Source organism: Syngnathus floridae, chromosome 1 (assembly GCF_059516105.1).
Source record: "Syngnathus floridae isolate MCC-2025c chromosome 1, RoL_Sflo_1.0, whole genome shotgun sequence".
NCBI lineage: Eukaryota > Metazoa > Chordata > Actinopteri > Syngnathiformes > Syngnathidae > Syngnathus > Syngnathus floridae.
Genome location: NC_142413.1, coordinates 9,784,025 through 9,806,852, shown reverse-complemented (window position 1 = coordinate 9,806,852; position 22,828 = coordinate 9,784,025). Strand labels below are relative to the sequence as shown.

The 22,828-nt window shown below is 40.6% G+C and overlaps 1 protein-coding gene across 10 annotated transcripts in view; it reads right to left on the bottom strand.

The window, feature by feature from the left end:
* rapgef2b (Rap guanine nucleotide exchange factor 2b) overlaps window positions 1-22,828 on the bottom strand; it is a 66,785-nt gene that overhangs the window by 13,072 nt on the left and 30,885 nt on the right. For 6 of the 10 annotated variants that reach the window (XM_088389116.1, XM_088389282.1, XM_088389203.1 and 3 more), the window contains 4 exons: window positions 8,173-8,304; window positions 3,842-4,019; window positions 1,747-1,883; window positions 551-709 (listed from right to left, as the gene is read on the bottom strand). In XM_088389116.1, coding sequence (XP_088245242.1) covers window positions 551-709; window positions 1,747-1,883; window positions 3,842-4,019; window positions 8,173-8,304 — 606 coding nt within the window. Of the gene's footprint in view, window positions 1-550; window positions 710-1,746; window positions 1,884-3,841; window positions 4,020-8,172; window positions 8,305-11,482; window positions 11,630-15,449; window positions 15,531-22,828 lie in introns of those variants that run through there. The other 4 variants (XM_088389658.1, XM_088389828.1, XM_088389740.1 and 1 more) reach the window with 3 other exon arrangements.

Here is a 22,828-nt window from a genome sequence, read left to right as displayed (position 1 = left end):
AAACAATAAGTCAAATTTTCTTCACGTTTAATCTTACTGCAAAACACGATTAATTTGATACATTTTCTAACTTTAGTCGACACTATGTTCTGCTTGATTTGACATAACTGTTAACGGTTTTGCACTATTGATTTTTATCAAAGTCAAAGTCTGCTTTATTGTCAATTTCCTCACATTATGTACATTTGAGTGTGTGTATGCTAATTTCTTGTTTAAGCTCATCGTTATTTCCCTGATAATCTCACCATCTTGAAAATAACGTTGCTATGGTGATATTAAAAGCGTGATGAGGCTGAAAATTGTTGGAAAAGGTGTTTCCTTTGCACTACTCATCATTTCGAAACAAGAGGTCATGTCGACCATGCGCGAAAGCGCTGCCTGAAAATGGCCCATTAAGTCGACTCCCTGGAGAGCATCGTCAACAGCGAGGCCCCCAGGGGGTCGTTAGGAGGTGCCAGGGCGAGAACATTAGCTGCAAACGACCTCCACCATTAAGGAGTCTAACAGCCGTTGAACGGGCGTGTTTGGTGGCATGTGAAGGACACGCTACCTGGCAGTCGTCCACCTTGGTCTTCATGGCCCCCTTCATGTACTCCTTTTCCATGGTGGGTGACACCCCAAAACTGTTGCCCATGCACAGGATCTCCGTGCGCCCCTCGGGGTATGTCACCTCCACGGAGCCGTTCAAAATCACGGACCAAGAGTCGAGCTAGAGATACAACATCACATCACATGATTGGTCACAAAGGCATCGCTAATGCTACACGCTAACTCATTCAAAGAAATCTCTAGCCAAGTGATTCCAAACTGCACAAATTTAAATTTAATTGGTCAGAAAATTAAGACTTACTTTATATACATAGTATATCTTTGTTCATCTATTTATGCCAGTGAAAAAAATATAGTGGCAACTCAAGCAGTGCATTTCATGCTCCTGATTGACACCGACTTAATAATGACAAATAAATGGAAAATATGGGCCAAAACAAAATCTTATAATGTATGGTTTTCAGCAAAATGGTTGGATATTTCTTCGAAAGAGGTGGAGAATAATGTGGCATTCTGTTTTGCAAAAGAAAACAACCTCAAAATCATTACTTCTGAGTTTTGGGGGAAAAATTTATAAGAATAATGTGTTCTGTAATCTTTCTGGGAAGTATAATTGTTTTCAATTTTATAAGAATAACGTCAAAATCTTTTTGAGATTTAATTTAAGTCAGAATTTTATTAAAAAAAAAGTTTTTCGTTGTAAGAAAAAAGCATTAATCTTAGAAGTATAACGTGATTATCTTAAAGGGACAAAATAAATCATGATCGTATAACAATACCTTATTAATAATATTTGTGACCCAAAAATATAATGTGGGAATAAATGTATTATATTTACGATATCGAATATTCCCACAAAGAAAGGCTGGTGGATCTTGAAAGAACACTATTTTTTACTTGCATGACATGCGACTTACAAAAGTCAACACGGCCAGTGTATTTATCGAGGCCATTATCATATTTGCCTTGGCACGAATCATTTCTATTAGTTCCTGTGGTTAAAGCCTGTTCAGTCAACCCACTGACTAAGTACAGTTGCGGGGCAAAATTGTGGCCATTGAAAGCCGCGTCTCGCTTCAGCCGCCCGAGGATGTCCATGGGAGACGAGACGCTCTGCATTCAGCTTTAATAGAGCGGAAAATACACAAAACGGGAGAAGATTCATTCATGTTTTTTCCCCCAACAAAATAAACGCACCTCCTCGCCGTCGTTGAGAACAATGGTACCGGCGCGCTCAACCACGGCGAACACCATGACGGCGCACAGTTCACGCCGCACTGACATGGTCATGTTAGCGAAGGCCGGCAGCTGATGCATGAACTCCAGCAATTGCTCTGTGAGAGGGGGTAGAAAAGAAAACAATGCAAAGGTTATTAAAAAAAAATAAAAAATCCCTCAGCTGTCCTTAGCTTAATTCTAACACAATGCTGCAAATGAGCTAGTGAAACTTGCATCTGTCATGACATCATCAGCGTTTCAGCAAGGGAGGAATAAACACACAATAGGACACTATTAAGAGGCATATATTCTTCATCTTCTGCAAAAAAGGATTACTGCAACTTATTGAGCAGCTGTGACCGTCTTTGTGTATATACAGTACGTATCCATTGCAATTATTTATTGTACTTGCCCTAGGGGCCGAGTAGTACACATGGAAAGGAACTGCACAATAACAAAGCGTAAAATAACGATGCACAGTGTTCCACGATGTCTTCTCCATTAAATTATGTAATTGATATTTTAATTTACCCAAGCAATGATGTGGGGAGAAGTTATCATATATCAGGTATGTAGGCACTTTTGAGTGACAAATAAAACAATGATGGCAAATTATTTTGCACGTTACGGCTCAGTTTGAGAACATGTAGCGTAGTCATCAAAAGTGGCTCTCAGGTCCAACATCGATGCCATCGATGACTTGTGTGGGGAGCAGAATAAGTGCTGACACGTTACACTCTGTGACCTCACTGCAGACTTTAAAACACTGCATCGTACCAACCACTGACCATTTTTTTGTTTTAAAACGTGGACTCACTAAGAAATGGTAGAGAACTACAAGGGTGTTTTATGGCCACAAACACAAAAAGAAACTACAAAAGTCATGAAATTTTTTGTTTAGGACAAAATGTTAGGTATTTTGCAGAAAAAGGTTGACTTGATTGCATACGCTTATGACGTCAAGAAAATCAGACCCTATCCTGGCATGGTTACCTATTTTCCTCAAAAAACAACCATATTTATCATGTTAAAAATCTGAACCTAAGTGCTGGTATTCTTTCTACAAAAAGAGGGTGACTTCATTGACTTGTGAATTTCTTGAAAATATATTACTAATTCATGAGATAAACACCACTCACAAGATTGCCTTTTTGTTTTTTTAAAAATATACTTGAAAATATATTGATGTATTTCTTGAAAGAGAAATGTAATTCATAATTTTTACTTATTCGAAAAATTAATATTTTTAATTTCGAGAATACACTACTTCTTTTCTAGAAAAATGAATACTATAAAAGATTGAAACTTGTTTTCTAAAAAAAATAGCAACTAAACCTTAAGACTATTTCATTATTCACCATGTGATCCTGTTTGCCCCGCAACTAGAAAATCCTCAAAATATTTAAACCCAAATTCAAAATTGCAAATATTTGCTCCATGGGTGCGTGAGGGTGTTAGCGGTGACCTCCGGTCGTCACGGCAACAAGCAGGTCTCGCGTCTGCAGAGGCAAGCGTTTGAATGTTTGATGCGCTGGGCGAGGCGAGGCTGCAGGATGTGCCAGGAGTGACCTAGAAAAGCCTGCTGGCATGGAGGAGGGGAGGGAGGGCTGGTGGGCTGGCTGCTGCGGGGGAGATTAACTGTGGAGATGGAGGAGGACGACAAAGAGGGCACTCGCTCTTCCTCGCACTACAGCCGACGCATCCTCCTCCTCCTCTTGTCAACATTAAGCCTCTTCAAACGTGGCTAACTCACATAGTGGGCCACAGCTTTGATGGTGTGATACACCAAAAGTTCGGTGAGGCTATGCGAAAACTACAGGGAACGAGGCATTTATGGATGGTGTGACAGCAATAGTTCTTCCCTATTTTCAGAAAAGTCCATCAACAGTTTGCCATCTTTTTAGGTAAGTGCAAAATCAGTACAAGTACAAAATCAATTGTAAATTTGTCCGAAATATGAAAAATATATAATCGTATACAACCCTACAATTGAATCCTTCTTTTTTTCTGCTCCCTACTTAATGTGTTCTGCGTAGGAATAGGGAAAGTCCTGTACAGTACTGCTCTGTCTCACCTATGTCGTCATCCGTCCTGTCCATGGGGTCCTTCTCCAGGCAGTCTCGGACAATGTCCCGGCTCATGAGAGGGTCTGACGCTCGCTCAATGTCTTCTTCATCGTCATCCTCCTCAGAGTCGACGGCAGTCTCAGGCAGGCCGCTCAAGTCCATGTCACCCGATTCGTTCTCGGTGGCCTAGAAGGGGGAGAAGAAATCGTCATGGTTTTAAAAGTTGCCTGGGATTTTGGACGAGTGGTTGAAGTTCTGACGAATGAAGTGAAGCGCTATCCTGCCATCACTATTCAGCTCACCCAATCAATCCAAAAATAAACAACACAAATCTACGGATTCCAACCAAACAGCAATTACAAACTAATGCAAAACTGGGTTACAAAGCGTTATGTCTCAAGTCGCAAAGGAAAAACAAATGTTCTGAGAAAATGGAACTACAAATAAATAAATGCAATAAATTCAAATATCACAAAAAATGGAAAATGGCTTTATGTACAAAAACAAATGGAGCAAAAATAAACCACTATTTAAAAAGACAATTGACTAAGACTAAAGACGAAAACATATTCAGCAACACCACATGAAAAGAATTTAGAAAAATAAAATAACCAAATTAATAATTAGTATATTTTACAATAAAATAATAATTAAAATTAAAAAATAAAAATAACCAAATTAATAATTAATAAATTATATGAATGAAATACATACTGCAATATTAAAAACATGCACAATTTGACTGACAAATATTTGTAAAATTCAATACTGCTGAAACACACAAAAAGACCCTAAAAATATTAACTTAAAATATGCTCCAGTTTCCAGTAAAGCAACAACTCCAAGTCTAAGCAAAAGTGCGTTGCAGAAACGTGTCCCATTTCGAACACTTTCTCAGCACACAACCACACGCCGGCTCTAGCGCTGCATGACAAACAGGCTGCCGCTGCCGCGCATAGAGACAAGCTCATTAACTCCCAAGCGCTTCCCAAGCCCCAGAGTCAGCGTTGAGCCTCCCGGCAACATCGCGTTCTTTGAAAGCCGTGATGCAATTACTCCAGCTTTGGCGCTACCAAGTAAACAAAATACTGTAGTGAAGGAAAACGGCCGTCCTAACAGCATCTTCTGCAAGCTCACCTCATTGGCCATGGGAAAAAATGCAATCTTGGCAAAATTCCCGCAAAATTCCAGTGCCAGACGCATTGTGGTCACAATTCACACTTTTAAAGGTAAGGAGTAGCCAAGAGCCCTCGTCTTCTCGTGTCATCTTCAAATGCGAGACAAGATCAGAGAAGCTCATCAATGATTCATCAACACCAGGTCGTCGAGGACGTTTGGGCGTGGACCCACTAGTGGGTGGGCCCAGCCCCGTATGAGGAGTTTTGATTTAAGTTTATTTTTTGTTTTTGTTTTAATCACCATTAATGCAAGAAAAACGTTTATGATAGTCGATGATGTCACCGTTATCGCAAAAGGAAATATATGTCAGTGATTTCCATATGCAAAGGAAAAGCACAAGTATAAAATATTAGTTGTGATGATGCTCAAAATATTACATTTAATATTGAAAAAAATACAAAAAATTTATAAATTATAGGGAAAAATGGTTTAAATTAAGAAAAACATCCAATTATTACAATACATAACTGCTCAAATATTCACCAAAAATATTCGCAAACCTAACAGTAACAATGCTTAATGTTGGATTAGATATTTGAGAAATACAACATAAATAAGTATTATATTAAAAAAGCAACGATATGATGTAAAATATGATAATAGGAGATGAAAACCCCAAACAAAAAAACGTTTGGCAAAAACTATAATCTGGACAAATCGTAGCGTAAATGTCGAGTCACCTTTAAACAAAGGACGCCTATCCGTGTGTTGCGGGCCCCGCCTTTTTGTCATTCTAAATCTATACGAACGGGCAGCCGCCATTTAAAGTTGGGCGTTAATATTTCATCAGGGCTATTCTTGGATCAATGCTTTCAACGGCTGCTTGAAGGACCAGTGTCATCATTTATTCAGGCACGCACGCAAGCACCAACGCGCAAAATACACACATTCCTGTCGTGTTGTTGACAACGACCATGACCAACGCTTCTCATCAGTAATTAAGCTTTTTGGAGCTTCCCATTCAACAATATCTCCAAAGTCAGCACTTTCCGACAAGGTAACAAACAGATCGTTTCATGGGCTCCCAAGAGTAACTATTAAAAAACACACTGTATCCAATGGATCATTCTAAACGAGTCATGTTGTCTACAGTATTAGCATGGCAATATTCATATTTTGACGGTAAATGCCTCTCATGAGTTCTACTGCTCGCTCTTGCTAGCTCGTCAATTCACAGTTAGCATTAGGCTGGCAATCTTTCCAAAACGAAGCTTATGTCAGTAAACTCCAACTGGGGTGTCAATAAAACATCTGGCATGAATTAAACGATTAAACTGCCCTACCAATCTGTACAACTCAATAAAATAATGAAATATTTGAAATATTTGAGGGGACTGAGATAAGTGATTGGAAAAGAGTGCCCACCCGCTTATCACTGGACACGTGTCCGTGTTCAGAATAAATCAATAAAATGTTAAATGGGAGTGAGCGCACGCCATTTAAAGTGCCCGATTAAACCCAAATACACCTCAGATGTTCAAATAGACTTCCTGGGTGTGTAGACTTATCATAGCCAATGAGCTTGGTCAAATGGGACTGTTGTCATGGACTGGCTGGTAAGGGTAAACGTAGTCTTAAATTCTTTAAACAAGCCCTCACGTAATCCTGTTTGTTGTGGAAATGTGCAATGGAACCCCCACTGTGGGTTCTTAAAAATAAACCCGCTGTGGGGTCAGGGGGTGATTATCGCGCAGCAATTACATGTTACTTGTCAATCTTTTTCTTTAACTAAAACAGTCATTTGTAAGCTGTCATTCTCAAACCCAAAGTTTGATCCTGATAAAGACAATCTGCCTCGCATGCAACAAATAGAAGACGCGTCAAAGTGGAAACACCAAAATATTAGCAAAACTTGAAAACTATACAAGCACCATAATATGGTATGAGGAAAATATTGAATGTAATGCTAATATGGTGGGGTTCCCTAAGATAATATGGTATTAAATGAAAAAGAGAAAATGTTAAATATTAAGATAAAAATATGAAGTTAAAAATAAAAAAAAATCTACAAAAAATAAAATATTAAGAGACAATATAGAGGTATATGAAAGATACACACATACTTAAAAATATTTTTAAATTAATGTACATAAAATGCAAAATATACACACAAAAATAATAGTGGTAATATTCAAAAATGTAAAAAAAAAAAAATTATGGGGGAGTTTAAAAGCAGCGTCAGGAACCGTAAAGTGACTGTGTGCGCAATTGCCAGATGGCCTTATGATCACTGTCGCACACTGGCCTGTCAAAACACATAAGCACACGCACAAGGTTGATGTCGAGTGATGGTGTGTGTGTGTGGACTGTGAAATGGAACTCACAAAGAATGCGACGGTGTTAAGATGTGTAGGAATTAAGAGGATTAGTCAGCGCAAGATTTCTGCGCTCTTTTAAGCCGTTTTATTTACGCCCGCGGGGATGACGATGCTACTTTGAGTTCTTTTATTAAAAATACCCTTCATTAATCCATCAATTTCAAATGCTGCATCAGTCAACCTTTAAAAGTTCTCACATTTAAATAACGTGGAGAAACTATCCATAGATAGAAAAGATTTGAAATTATGAACATATCAAATATCAGCACAGTTGATACTTTTTTAAAACTTGTCATGCTGTTTCCAGCCGCCATATTTGAATTGAATTTAAGTATATCTATTTGTCGCTTTTCCCGCCCCTATGCTTTATCCTCTGTAAACGTTACAAAAACACCAACCAGGAAAATACACAAAGACAAAAAGTTACACACAAGCATGACGTTTAAATAAACCACAACATATCATCCTTTGCACTGTATGGAGGTACGTTCTATGAGGAAAATTCTCCATAGTTTCCGACAACAACTTGGGCTAAACTTAACTCCTCCCCGACATTCAAAGATCTCTCTGTCAAGATGCAGAACTTCCAATAACGACCTTGCTCTTAGCCTTGGCTTTAACCAGCTTGCAGAGAACAAGCTAAGCAAAAAGCCAAGGGGAAGCAAAACAGGTGAAGTCATTCATAGCAAGGCGCAAAAAAGCGTGGGTTCACTCTACTTACCTTCAAACCTAGCTATCAGAAAAGAACTGACCAACGCAAAGGAACGCGGTAGTCGGGACCGCCCGCCGTCTGAGGGAGGGCTTTTTGGCGGCGGGGCGGTCCCGTTTTCCCCGTGCCTCACCTGATAGATATCAGACAGGCTGCTGCTTCCCGAGTCGCTGGTGATACTACATCCTGAGTGGCTGGAGGACACGTGCGTCACCTGTGGGTGCAAGCCGTCGGCCAGATGAAGTCGGCTGAAGTCTGCGGGTAACTGCACACACACACACGACACACGTCAGAATGGCGACGCAGTAGGGCCTACAGCGAGGGACGTACTAGGAGACCGCACGTAATGAACGTGGTACTAACTGAGACAAACACTCACTGGAAGAATTCACATAACAAAAATGATGGCAATAAATGAAAAGGAAGTCCTTGAGTTTCATTCCTAAGGCGTCGATGTAATGCAAAAAAATTGTAAGCATGTTGGCCCGCCACGTCTTCAATCATCAACGTACGCTACTGTGATAGCAAAGTTAGAATCAGATGAGTCAATTATTTCTACGAAAAACACTTCTGGGCCAAGAAAATAAAGCAATCCAATGCCTTTTCTTACCTCCATGATCATGGCTGTGGCTATTGAATATTTTTAGAATTATGAATTATTGGGGAAAAAAATATTTGGCATAATTAACCACAATACCAAGTACATGTGGGCTGCAGGTATTATTTTTCTCCACTTGAGGTCTCACATTTTACTCTAGTATTGTGACTGAGGCTTTGAAAAGGAACTAGTGAGTGATGTAAGCGTCAGCACAGAAGACTGTATAGCTAGTTTGTTTGACCCTTTTTCTCTATTTGAGTTATTGTAGCAGCCTTTAAGGTATTGAAAAGCACCTGTCTAAATTATGTCAAATGATCGTGAAAATAGAACGTGTAAAAAAAACACATTTAAGACAAACCGCAAAAGCAAACTGAAGACGCATGTAATCAACAATGAGTACCAACGCCATTCCACTCCGGTCCTTTAGAGGGCAGCAATGCATATTACATCATTTCAACTATGATCTATGCCATTTCAACATCAAAATAAAACTTGGAAGATGGATCCATACTGAATTATTATTATAATTAGTAGGTATAGTATATAGATTGAGACCTCTACAAAATCTAAGAGAAAATGGTACTTTTCCTTATAATTAAGCTAATAATAAAAACAAAAAGACCCATAGCTTTATAAAGTATTCTATTATCGTTGCACACGTTACATCTGTGTATGAGCCGTGATGCAGGGAAAAAACTGATTTACAGGCAGCGCTAAAGGGGCTTTAGTGCTCCAATGTGTTTTTTATATTGTCATTTGTTTTTACTTTCTTGGGGATGACATTATCAGGTAGTTCAGCCCATGTAATAGACATTTATCGCACTAGCACAAAAGTGTCTGGGGCGCAAAAACCAATAATAACGGCACGCTCGGTCGACGGCGGTCCGGGTGAAGTGGAGCAGATGAGGAAGACAATGGCTTGAGGAAAGTTTTTGACCAAGGACGAATCGCTCCGGTCCACCAATTTGGCGAGTGCAGCCGGCCAGATAATTAAACAACATGGCAATTTTTTGACACCAAGCAATCACATTCAACCTCCAATGCACGGGAGATGACTCGATAGCGCTCTCATTTTTCTGTAATAAAAGCAGGACAGTGTCCATGTGTGGGGAAATGACCGGACTAAACTCAAGTTTTGACACATTTTTCAGATTTTTTTTTTCCCCCCCAGAAGACAAAGCCACCTTGCTTATTCTTTTACCCTCTATATCTAGATTATTTGTGAGATTCAGCATATTTACTCTGGGGACATTTAGAAATTGGCAAACGGGGGTCGACCCATTTCCTGGCGCGCCACATTTGGAATGGCGGGTGGCGCACAGATGTAATATTGATGGTGCACCACATCGCCAGATGCACAGCCGGCCTCCCTACTGGGGATCATCTCGATAAATTCGGTAAATAGAACAGCAGGCAGTGTGAAATATTCATACGCATTGACCCGGTGAACCACTTTTCAACTGTTTGATCACGTGACTCGCATGTACTGTATAACAGTAAGATAAGCATGACTTTTTTGCTTTTTAATTTGAGTAGTTCTAAACACAGATGAAATGAAGTGGAGGTTTTTTTTTTTCGATACCCAGCGTTTAAAATTACCACTGGCTTTTTTTAATCTAAACTACTTTACATTTCATAAACAACCTCCTGGGAAAAAAAACTTGTCTCGTTAAAGGACAGTTTTTTTCAATAGCATATGTTAGCTTGTTAGCCACGCGCTGACTTTAATGAGGGAACGTCTCTGGTGAATAAACAGTATGTGCAGTGTTTGTAAATGAAATTTCTGTGAAGCTAACTGTGGTAATGTTTTCTACATGTAATAATATTTGCAGTTAAATAAGATGAATGTAAAGCAAAGAGCAGGCAAATGCAGAATATTTTGTCACAAGACTCTTGGAGGTAGATTTATAAAAGTAAATATGTAACGATCTAAATTGAACACATTACTGCAATACAGTACAATAAGTGGCAATAAACATAAAAAGTGCACTAAATGGTTGAAGCTTTAAAAGTCATACTGAGTTTGTGTTGCCTGAATTTAAAGCTGAAAAACATTGTAACCTGATCAAAGTGCAATAAACTCTCACGGTGCAATAGTTCACATTACAAAGTGTGCAAAGCACAATTTAATGATGTTTAAGCATTAAACCTCGTCAATTCATAGCTATTTGAACACATTTTGATACCATAAAAGTTCATTCCAATGCGAGCTAGTTTAATAGCATTCAATGTCTGACATGAATTGTGGTTAGGTGGGTCCATATGAGCACTATGCAAGTTAGTAAAATGAAAGCTATTTTGTGGCAGACACGTTATTGTTCTTAGTCATCAAAACAGTTCTTGTATAAAATTCACTATTCATTTTTATATTTCATTGGTGCATTTCAGTCATATATTTTTTTTAAACTAACTTAGCTACAGTTGAATTAGTACCTCTAGTTTTGTGCATTTTGACACAATTATCTCCGTGTTAACTCTAGAGTGAGTAGCATTCTTTTTTTTTAGCCATTGACAGCTGACATCACACAGGAAGTAGACATCTTAACTAGTAAGAGAGACTGGTCGCAAGGAGCCGGTCAATAAGAGTTTTCCCGCCTGACCCGATAATTACATCCCCCTGCGTGATTTCCACAATCACAGTGAAAGCCCCACCAACCACGAGACCCTCCCCCATTGGTAAAGAGGATAATAAAACATTTAATCCTTTCTCTACGTTCATTTAGGTCATCTGTCTGTGGGTCAATAAGCTGGCGAACGATCGCTCTGTAAGCATGTGACCGCCTTGTTGGGACAACACGCAACAGAAACAACACTGCGCTCAGACAATCGCCTTGATTGATCCTACCGTTACGATGGGTGAGATGCGGTCCCGTAGTTTGTCCGGCAAATGGAAAAGCATGTGTCCAATCAGTTGTTACGGGCTAGGTCGGGAGAGGGTTGGATTAAGCCAGGCGCTCGCCGTTACTGCTGGAGCAACAGAGCTCACTCACTAGCTAGCCGCGGCCTACATGTGAGCAGATGTGGTGCTCCTTAAATTACACTGCAGACCTAATGACCTAGATCAGCGGGATGGGAAGCGCGGGGCTGCCTTTCAATCTATTTAGCGCCCAGCTACGCTACCGGAGAATCACTGGGAGATGTCCATTACGGCCACGAGAGGCTAATGCGAGCATCCAGTGAAGTGTGAGGGCAGGGCGAGGCAAGACCCATTTCCACCAGGCGGGAGAGCACACAATATTAGATTTTATAGCTTGATTGTCAAATTAAAGCTGCAAATACAAGGGTGGGGGATTTATGGTGACTCATTAAATGTTGCCGTTACGCAATGACGGAAATTAGAATGCTTCACAATTTATTGCTCCTCTGTAAAGAACAGTTACGATCGGGGGATGTCAAGAAAAATTGTGAATTGTAGTCATGTGAAGCCCTTAGAGACGTGTTTGTGATTAAGATCTATATAAATAAAAATTGACTTGACAGTATTTCCTTCCTATAGCACTAGCCATAGCATATTTTATGTGCAAATCCTCATGGCACAATGCCACAAAAATACCCCGAAAAGTATGCATACTAAAAAAAAATTCCGATTTTGTTTCACAAATTTGCCAACCCCAAAACCCAAACGACTCAACCTAAAGCCTAGCCTCCAATCAATTATCACATCCCAAGGAATCGAACCCTAATACTAATCCATAACCTAAAACCTGACCAACTCCAAGCTAGCCCCGGTTAGCTTCTTCATTTCTTCGTCATGGCAAAGTCATCAATATTTTACACTTTAGCGTTGCCCATTAGAGTAGAATTATCTTGTTCAAATGCGGTAGCAATAAAGTAGAATGTTTTTGGGTGGGGTTGGGTCGACTTGACATACTTACAAAGTTGCATGTTGTAAGTAAAACTGACTCTGGACTTACTAGTTTCTTGTTTTAAGGCAAGTGATCAAATTTGCCCAGCAGGCTCAGCTCACACTCAAGGACGAAAACTAAAATGGTTCGCAATTTAACGTCTCCATCTGTGTCGTATATGTGGTGCAAATTTGATAAAATCTCAACGACAACTTTGTCTTTGAAGGACTCGAGGAAAGGAAATGGCTGAATGAAAAAGTTCCCATGTTGAAGGACGTCAGAGTCTGGCAGAGATGCCTTGACAGTGCGGTCAGCTGTCTTGAGCCTTAGGGATCAAGAGATTAACGCCTCTTTTGGCAGTATGTCTGATTAAATTGGCCCTATATGCTAACAGGGTTTTTGCTCTCTGTGTAACGGTCAGCAGGTAGCCAAATTGACCTTATGTGTCAGTTGTACCACATTTACATAAACTGCTTTGTGTTGAGGTTTGCGCGACTAAACACGATGCCTTTAGTGGCCACTTTTACGGTCAGGGGTAGAGGGGGCCAACTCTGTTGGGATCTTGTTGGTTAAAGGCAAATTTATGATCAAATCATTGAAGGTAGTTCCCAACCCAACACAAAACCCTGACACGGAGCTGCCACTGTCCAAAACGTCACTTGCATAACAATTTGACTGAATTTGCATATTTTTAACCTATCGTCAAGAACCTTACCGCGTTAATGAAGCATTTATGTAAAATGTTAAATCTAGGTACTCTCCTCCATGTTGTCACGGTTACAGTAAGAAAGCTTCGGTGTCGGCCGCTGTTTACCCCTCGGCCCCGCACCTTTCCTGCCGGGTTGAGTGTATATTTACACAAGCCACAATAAATATGCTAACGACACAGGGAAACAATCAAATGAAGGGAGTGTGACAGCTGATAAGCGGGCTCCCCTGCAAACAAGAGCTGCAGAGAATAAGCCATTACAAGTGTGCAGCCACTGTGCATTATGTGCCTAATATTGTTTTTACACCAAGATAAATGTTACGGGAGTGCTCACTTTTACAGTTCCCTGAAAAGTGTTGAGTCAGCAGTCAAGGGTCCAGTTTAACAAGGGAAAATGACACCAAGCATTGTCTTGTGGACTGTTAGGATTTGAAGCTGTCAACACAGCATCAGTGTGTACCCAATGGCTAGTTAAAAAACAAGAACCCACTAAAATCCACCCATTAAGGCTAACCTTTAAATCAAACACTAGACCCAACACGATACTACTAATAACCCCTAACACAAGCCATAAGCTCCAAAACCCTAACATGTTTTTGGCTGGGCTGCCTAACCATAACCCTAACTATCAAGCAATTCATAACTCTCCGCCACCAGCTAGTAAATAATGAAATGCACAGGGTTCAGCAAACTACCATTTATCAACACGGTGTAAAATCGACTGTGGTTGATTAAAAACAGAATATGTACGTACATACAAGACGCTTTTGTGGCCCCATAAAGCCTCTGAAACACACAAACTGCAGGGACGATGATGCATTTGCCACCATTACAGTGATTTGTTGTCGCTGGTGAACATGACAATATACAGGGGGGTGGGGGGGTAATGTATGGCCTGTGTGGGCGGTTGGGTGTGACGAACACAATTGTTGGTGTTGACGAATGACAAGAGATCAATGCCTTCAAGTGCGTGTGGTCTCAAAGCCTGGGACCAGATAGGTTTCAGCACCAAGGATAGCGACACCACAGACTCTATGACCCTGATGGGAAGAAAACGGCCGTCATTGCTTTTCGACACCATTGGTACTAATAAATATACAATTTGTTACCTTGGAGTAAAATAATACGTTACTGTAGCTATAATTACAACATGTCAAAATGTACGCCATGCATACACTACCATGGCAACAGTCCAGTGCCTGGACTTTTCTTAAAAAGCAGATGATGTGAGTATGTGTGCAGAACAGAAAAGCACATGGTGTACGTTTCTACTACAAAACTGACACACATAGTGGGCTAAACCAGCCTTCTAGCATGATAGCTTTAAAATTGTGCCCCAGGAGCTAATTTCACTTAGCAACATGAAATTTGACTATCATAAGTACCTCGAGTTAGACAGTTAGACTGCCCTTGCTACCGAGTTTGAACCAAATGAAGTAGACAAATAGATTATTTTAATTTTTACCATAGCATATGGGCGGAGCATGATGTCAAAGTTTAAGCCTCACCATCAAAAAAAAAAAAAAAAAAGACTATAATGAAGAAGCTTCTTTAACAATTCAGCCTCCTGAAGACACTTTGACTGAGCAACAATATGCTGGGTAGGCATGTCTATTATGAGAGGAACCACGGAAATGTCTCAAGGAGCCATGCCCAGAAAGTCAGAGAGTCTGCTATTTTCTTTTGAATCTGCCATTTTACACTCATTATGTCCATTTCCAAAGGTTGCTCAAAGATAAAATTGTCCCATCAATGTTGTCATGTTATTCCCCAATTTGAGTCACTTGTCAGTTCGACTGAAATGTGCTCAGTCACAAGTAGGTTGTAATTTTTTTGGGATAGGTTTAACTGGCATGCTTGTACCTTGAAGTGAGAAGCGCCTTGTCACTTGGGGTGGTGTCTTTGAAGGTTCTGCTTTTTCCCCTGCTGCTTTTTCACACCTTAGCTACCTACCATCTTTGCACTAGAGAAGGCTAAACAGGGATCTTTGAGTGCAATAATTAGCCTACCATTGCTTGGATAAAATCAGATAAAATGTAGAGCACCAAAAGAGCATGATATCAGCATTTTGATCTTGCATTCCTGCCACCTCCCTAAAAACGGCTATGAATGACGTGCGTGGCCGCGTAACAGAAAAGCACATGGTGTCCGTTTCTACTACAACACACTGACACACATCCCAGGCTGCGCCGGCCTCGTTCCCCAATGAGGGGAGGGTCAAGGACGCGGCCGGACGTCGGCATCGCGCTGCTACTCACCGGCGTTTTATCCTGCTGGCTCGGCACTCCATTGCTGTCTACCGCTGCTGCTGCTAACGGTTTCATGGTGATAACAGTCCTCTCCGGGGCTCAAATTGTACCAAAATTTAACATCTCCCCCTGTTGCCCCCCCCCCCCCTCCCTGAAGGGAGTATCCGCTAGATTAGACGCTCCAAATCGACAACGTTAAAATCCAGTCCGGAGAAAATACCTCCCAAAAATAATGAGTGGGAAGCATTGAGGTAAAAAAAAAAAAAACGTCTTTCAGTTACTGCTTTGCCTCTGTCGCCTCACCTCCATGGCGACGGGAGAATGGAGCATCCTTCTAAAATAAAAAAACATTAAAAAAAAGGAAAAGGAAAAAAAGCCAGCGGTTTGTTTGCCAGCACGGGGGGTGGATGGTTGGGTGGGTGGGTTCATGTGTGTCACGGGTGGAGGAGGGGATGGCGGCTGTGGTGAAGTGGGAAGGAGGAGGAGGGGTGCTGGGGTTAGTATTTTAAGCGCCTCCTTCCTTACGGACGCCCCCAGACAGAAGGGATGGAAAGAGGAGCCGATACGGAAGAAGGAGAAAGCAGAGTGGGCTCCATTACGTCTCTTGGCTGGAGACGGTTGTCATGGCAACAATAAAAAAGTAAAAAAAAAAAATCAGGTGCTAAAAAGGAGCTCAATCTGAAATAATTTTTGCAAGGAGCAATGATGTCACTCTGCCTCTCAGCTGGGGTCGTCCTGGCAACCGGCCCCTCCCGTCACTGGTTTGCACACCCTCCGGGAGACAACGGTTGCTGTGGCAACGGAAACAGCCAAGTGGGAGGGGACTGGGAGGGTAGACTGGGAGAAAAGTGTCACCTCGCTTCTTCTGTCAGCCAGAATTGGCGGGTCCAAAAATGGGGGACAACATTTGTCCCCGTCGGCAGCCGTTTGAAGCTCAGTTTGAGCATTTCCGAGGTTCATTCAAATATATATTTGAGCATTTCGGAGGCTCTTTCAAAAAAAAAAAGTGGAATTTTTTTGAAAATCCGCTCCCCCACGGACCAGTAGAACTAGTTTTCAGTTTTATTGAGGTACATGAAATTTGCCAAAAATTCCTATCATAGGTAGACCCACAAAAAAGTCTCGAGACGCCAAGCCCGAAAAGACAGCAAATCTGCCACTTTGGTTCCAAGAGGCCATTTTAGGGTGCATCTTGGCATTTCTAGGGTTCCTTCAAAGATGAACTTGTCCTAGCAATTTTGTCCAATTGCTACAAATTTTGAACCACGGACCCTCGGCATATGAGTGATCTTCAGTCCGGAATATTTCCATTGCTGCATTTAGGTACAATATGGCAGAAACGTTTAATAAACAGATATCTAACCCAGTAATTTTGCATTTTTGTTAATTCACGGCATGTCTGTCATGACACGCCTTACACCCACAAAAGTCTGAAGAACCCATGAACAGAAAGTCATGAATCTGCCATCTTGAATTGAAACGACTATTTTAGATTGAGTTCGGTCATCTCCAGGGGTCCTTCAAGAAGTAAGGTTTAACCTATCAAAGATATCTTATTTTAGCTATTTAGTCTTAAGAAGAGAGGCATGAAGAACCTTCTGATTGAACCACATACACTGATGAGACAGATGTATAACAGGGTCTTTTTGACATTGCGAATGCTAACGAGGTCTTCGAGACTGCCAATCAGTACAGTGCAGACCTCCGCCAAGGCCAAGCAATCCCAATTTGGATCGGCACCAAGCTACTTTTTTAAGTGCTTAAACAAGGCACTGTTAACAAGTCAAAAACTTTCTGGATGCGCACCAAAATTGAATGGATTTTCGTTGGCTGATGTCCCATCCATCCGTTTCATGGAAATGAGTTTTCCCCAAAACAAATGGCCACTGACAGAGGTAACAAAATGGTGGAAAGGCCCAAAACGTCTGAGCACATACTACATCATAAGAGCAAGGATAGACATAGAACTCATTAATGCAAAACACAGAGGTTCAGAGCCTATTTTCCAACATCAAGCTTTTGCCGAAGATTGCTGAAGTGAAACGTCCCACACAACAAGAATACAATATCACAGTGAGCCAGCCATCACCACGCAACGTCACATCAAGTTTTCATATTTAGTGTCAAAATGAATCCCCCTTTAAGGATAAGACTGTCACTGTCACATACAATATAAGTTTCTATCCCTTTATTCCAGAACAGAGAATTATTAGAAATTGAGGGTGCAGAAAATGCACAAACAATTCTAATTAAGTGACTGGTTTGGTGTGTAACAAGTCAGAACGTGTGCAAAAATGTTGATCGTTGTTTGAAAGTAGGTGTGTAGGTCGTTGTAAATGTCATTTCGGAAAAACACAATGTATCTAAAGGATGACAAAACTGTCATTTTCAAGAATTGCCAAGTAAATGTTAATAAGTTAACAATTTTATTCATTGAAATATATATATACACACACACACACACACAAACAACAAAAGCCCTGTTATTGTTCCTGTTCATTGTAAAAGAAAAATAATATCATTGTCTCTTCCAGTAAGAAAGCATGGCAGACAAAGCCTGGCTGGCCGACATTTGCAGATTGGGGGAAGGGGGTGCAGCTCACTGTCCCCCTTAGCTCCCCGCCCCCCCTCACTATGATGTAATGCTTCAAACCACAACAAAAAAGAGCTCAGGTGCTCAGATGGCTTGCGTATCTGCATGTGTGTGTGTGGGGGCACTAGCCTAGCATATTATATCACCATCACTCCAACAACAATGGAGATGGAAGGGGGGGTCACGCTTAGGGAATATCAAAACCTGATGATCCCCTCCTGTTTTGTCACTAACGTTTTGAAAGTAAAGAAATAATCAGACATGAATGAGCCCTGACCAAATCTCTCTCCCTACCTTATACGTTTACAGCAACTTTTGATATACAGTAGTGTATTCCTGCTAACAAACCGAGAAAATTAATTTAACTAGAATTTGGGTGAATTCTCTAAACAGGGTTTAATGTGAGTTCTAGTATGGTAGACGTAATAATATATTGGGGGGGACATGTTTATGGAGTGCTTTGACAGACCAACTGGACAAACTAACCAGAACATGAATCACACGATAACATTCTACAACCTACATCAAACATTTCTGGGCATGTTAAGGCCCTCAAAAGCAAAGATTTGTGGTGATGTAACTCTCGCAAGTACACATCTAAATAGCGCTGTTAGTGCAAGAAAGACGACGTAATAACCAGGCTGCGTCCCGTCCCCCAGGGACCGCTTCATTCATCACGCTGCCATTGCCTGGAAATAATCAGCACTAGTACAGACAGCTGTTTTTTTTTGGTTTGCCCCTTCGCAGGTTGACGGCGGGGCCAAACGCACGACCCGCCTGGTAGCATTAATCATCCACACGGGCAGGTAGTTCCGAGCCGTCGCGTTTGAGGTTAACATGTAACTAGAAGCTTCCGATTGGGGTTGCGGAACAAGGTGTGCTTAGGTCACGAAGCGGACGTCGTTTAGTTTTGCTCGGGGCAAAATGTTCTAGACTTAACTGAGACAAGGATGACTTAACTATTGTGGTTAAACAATGCAATGTTTAACCAATGCAATGGGCTAAATGAAGCACAACTATTAGCCACGGCAACATATAGCAAGAGGAAATTTGAGCAATAGAGCAAGTATTCATACACACTGCAATCGTTTGCTTCATTCTCAACAGCTCATCTATTTAATACATTCTCGGTACGTGCATATTTATTTTTATGACGCTAGTGACTAGTCTTACTGCATGTAAAAATTGCTGGTGTATATTTAATCTTGAACTGCATGGATACTATGTGGTGCCCATGTAAAGGTTTTTGCTACATGCTTTTGATTACTCTTGCTGCTCTTCCCGTTCACATCTCTTCTCTATATGTAATCTAAAAGCGGTGGTGTTTATTTAATTCTCAAGTGCTTATCTATTGACCCTTTCTTGATATATTGATAGTTTGATTGCCGCATACAATCCATTGCTGCTGAATATTCTTGCCCAAAATATAGTTGTCAGGAGACTGCTGATAGCCCTGTTGGTGTTCATGAAATTCCCCACATAATAATTATAGATTCTTTATTGATACCTGACACGTACAGTGTTATTTTTAGCTACATTTCGTAAAATGCTGCTGACTATTCCTGCTGTTGTTCACTCTTGCCTGCTTATACAGTAAATTTAGTGTTCTACATCCAATTCCGTGGACTATTCATGATGCAATTAACACTCACAATATAGTAACTACTGGTTGAGGTACAGTTTGTCGCGAACATTCACAGCACTGCGCAATGCCTGATGTGAATACGATAGCTACTTTTGTATTTTTAAATGTTATTCCAACAGCTGTAAAACCCCAATTCATGCCTAACATATCTAACAATTGTGTCATAACAGCAGTGTGATTGTCACCCCCTTCCCCCCCGTCCCCCAAAATCGACTCAATAAATGTCATCTGACAAGCTTTTTGAAAATACATTGCAGTTAATAATGAAAAAAAAAGCAGCTGAATGTCAACGGCAACATGAAACACACGTCAAATGTCAGGCCGGCGCGGTGGGAGACGAAATGGATGCCGAATTGCAGTAAAACCCCCTCCCCCTCATTTGCATTTTTGGCACTCATCCAAAAATATCGCTTCTATTTCTATCCTGGCTTTAATGTTTGATGGTGTGCTATAAATAAGCATAAACGGCGGTAGGGTGTAGGGAGGAGCATCTGCATATTTGAGCAAATTTGACACTAAAATATATGCCACACACTGTACAGGAGACACCGTCTATATTTTTAGTTTGGCATCACATGACGAAAAGCACGGATCCATCACTCTGCTTTTCACAGCCAAGCACTTCCTCCGCCGTATATTCAGGCCTGTGCCGCCTTTTGTATGCGAGCCGTGCCCAGGTTGGTCACAAAGGACGGTGCTAAAAATAGAGCAGCGGTGGATTTGTTGTCGACCGTCTCACAGCAGGTGTAGGCGCTAGACGCCTCTATAAACGACGATGTGAGACTTGACAATGATGTTTATAAAAATCGTAATTATAGGATTATGATAATTTAGCATTGATATTATTATAGAAGCTACTGATTGGCGCTGAGTTTGAAAAGGGCCGTTAGAACCTGCCCAAAATGGCAGCTTCAAACTAAAATGGTAATGATAGACATTCCAAAGAACTAACTAAATTCTGGTCGTGGGCTCATATTCAGCACAGGCATTTTCACATTGAGTGTTTTCCAACATATAAAAATCAACCATAAAAGCATCCATTAAACAGCTGCATCAAGTTTGGATGGCCACAATTGGTCGCACGCTGTAACCACACCCACATATAGCTCGCAACACTCACAGCCTCAAGACATAAAAAACAATTTAGACGTGCCTCAATCAGCTAAACGGCCGCGATTATCTCCCCGTTTACAAGCCGCCACGAGCCATACAAGCGTGTCGTTGCCATCCGTTCTCATATTCGAGCGATCGCGGCAGATCACATAGCGGCTGAGACGAATGGGTGGACATTTTTTATTACAGTCAAAGCGGGGAGCTGGTTTATCTAGCTACATGGAATGGAAGGTGTTTATGAAAAGGTGCTAAGAAAATACAGCTAGGGAACACAAACACGACACACACAACATGATTAATAGTGAAATGTATGGTACCTTATTGCATTCCTAGGAGCCATGAAAAGAAGAGAGAGAAGAGATGAAAGTTATCAAAATGTTCCAAGCGAGCTCAAGCTTTGGAAGTAGCGTGAACAGAAAACTGAATGTGAAAGGATTTGAAATTGTAGAATTTATGACTCAATCGCACAGAAAAGAAGTATGACACAAAAGGTGAAATCAAAGGCCACCACACGAGGGTCAAAAAAGTATTGCTTAGAATTCCCCCAGGTTTTCTGCATGTATAAACGGTTTCTGTGAACAAAACGTTAGTTAATACTAACATCAAGCGGTTTAGATTTATTATTGAATAATTTTAAAATATAAATGAATATAAAAACCTATATGTAATTAATTATTCCAAGAAATAAAAATAATCTGACCACGTAATCAAATTTTAGGATAAAATTAAAGTAAAAATAATAAAAAAAAAAAAGAAGGTTGGTCAAAGACTCATCTGCCTTCATTCATTTTAGTTAAAATGCTAAACTAATTTAATGTTGATTCTCGTGCTAACATCACGCTGAACAGTTACTTAGGCATTTGTTCATGCTAATAACAAAATAAATACAAATATACTACCATTAACTGATAACACTGATAAAAACTGATTAAAAAAACAAAATGCAAACACAGTATAATTGATCGTATGCTTGGAATTGAACAAATACAAGATCTACACAACGACAAAATGAACGAGGATAAACAATATAATAATGACCCTTACAGATAGCACAATTTATATTTGAAATGAAAAAAATACTACATTAAAACAAAAGTAAATGTATACAAAACATTTAACCAGAATATGTCTTTACATTAAAGTGGCAATTTATCAAGAGATTTCTAATTTGCTGTTGCATCTTTTAGGATTGACAACATTGCAAAGTTTTAAGGATAAGTTAATGAGACAAATTTCATTTTTGTGGGTGTTAAGCGTGTTGTCTAATTGCAGCTGCCTAAGACTGTCAAGCTCACGTTCGCAAACAGCAGATGAGGCGGCAACATCATATTATTGTACGTTCAGTTTCTCCTTATCACCATTTGGTTGCCATGGTGCCCTGCTTCCTTCCCATTCCTCTCATCCCTCGAGTGCAGCGTGCGACGAAGACAAGTGACCATGAGAAAGTTGAGTGCAGGCCTTTTTCATGACCAAAAACGCTGCTCTAAATTTAGGAAACAGGGCGCGGCCTCTCAGCCCTTTGCCGCATTCTTCCCCTTTTTGGGGAGAGTGTGTGTGTGTGTGTGTGGGGGGGGGGGGGGGGTGTTCACAGCGTTCCAGGAGGGATCGGGTACACGCCGGGAATGTACGGAATGCAGTGAAATTGTGCAGAACAGGAAAGGCACTATGCACAGACTGAACACTGTGAGAACGCTTCACTTCTTATTCCCAGGAAGAAAAGACTCAAAAGATGTTCACCATGCAGTACTGTACACTACAGTACAATGCAAAAAAAACTATATGTGCCCCAAATTTAAATGAACCGAGTTTACAGATGAAATAGCAACATTTCCATAAGTTATGTGGCATTCATGTTTCAAACATGGGCTTGTAAAGGATTGATAATGCAAACAAACAGGTAGGAATAGTGACAAAAGAACAAACGCTATGATTTAAGCCGAAAAGAAACGGGCAATTTAGATGCAATGTATGGATGGATAAGGTGAGGAAAGAGATGTTCAGACTTACCCTTAAGACAACCAGGGCTGCCACAAACTA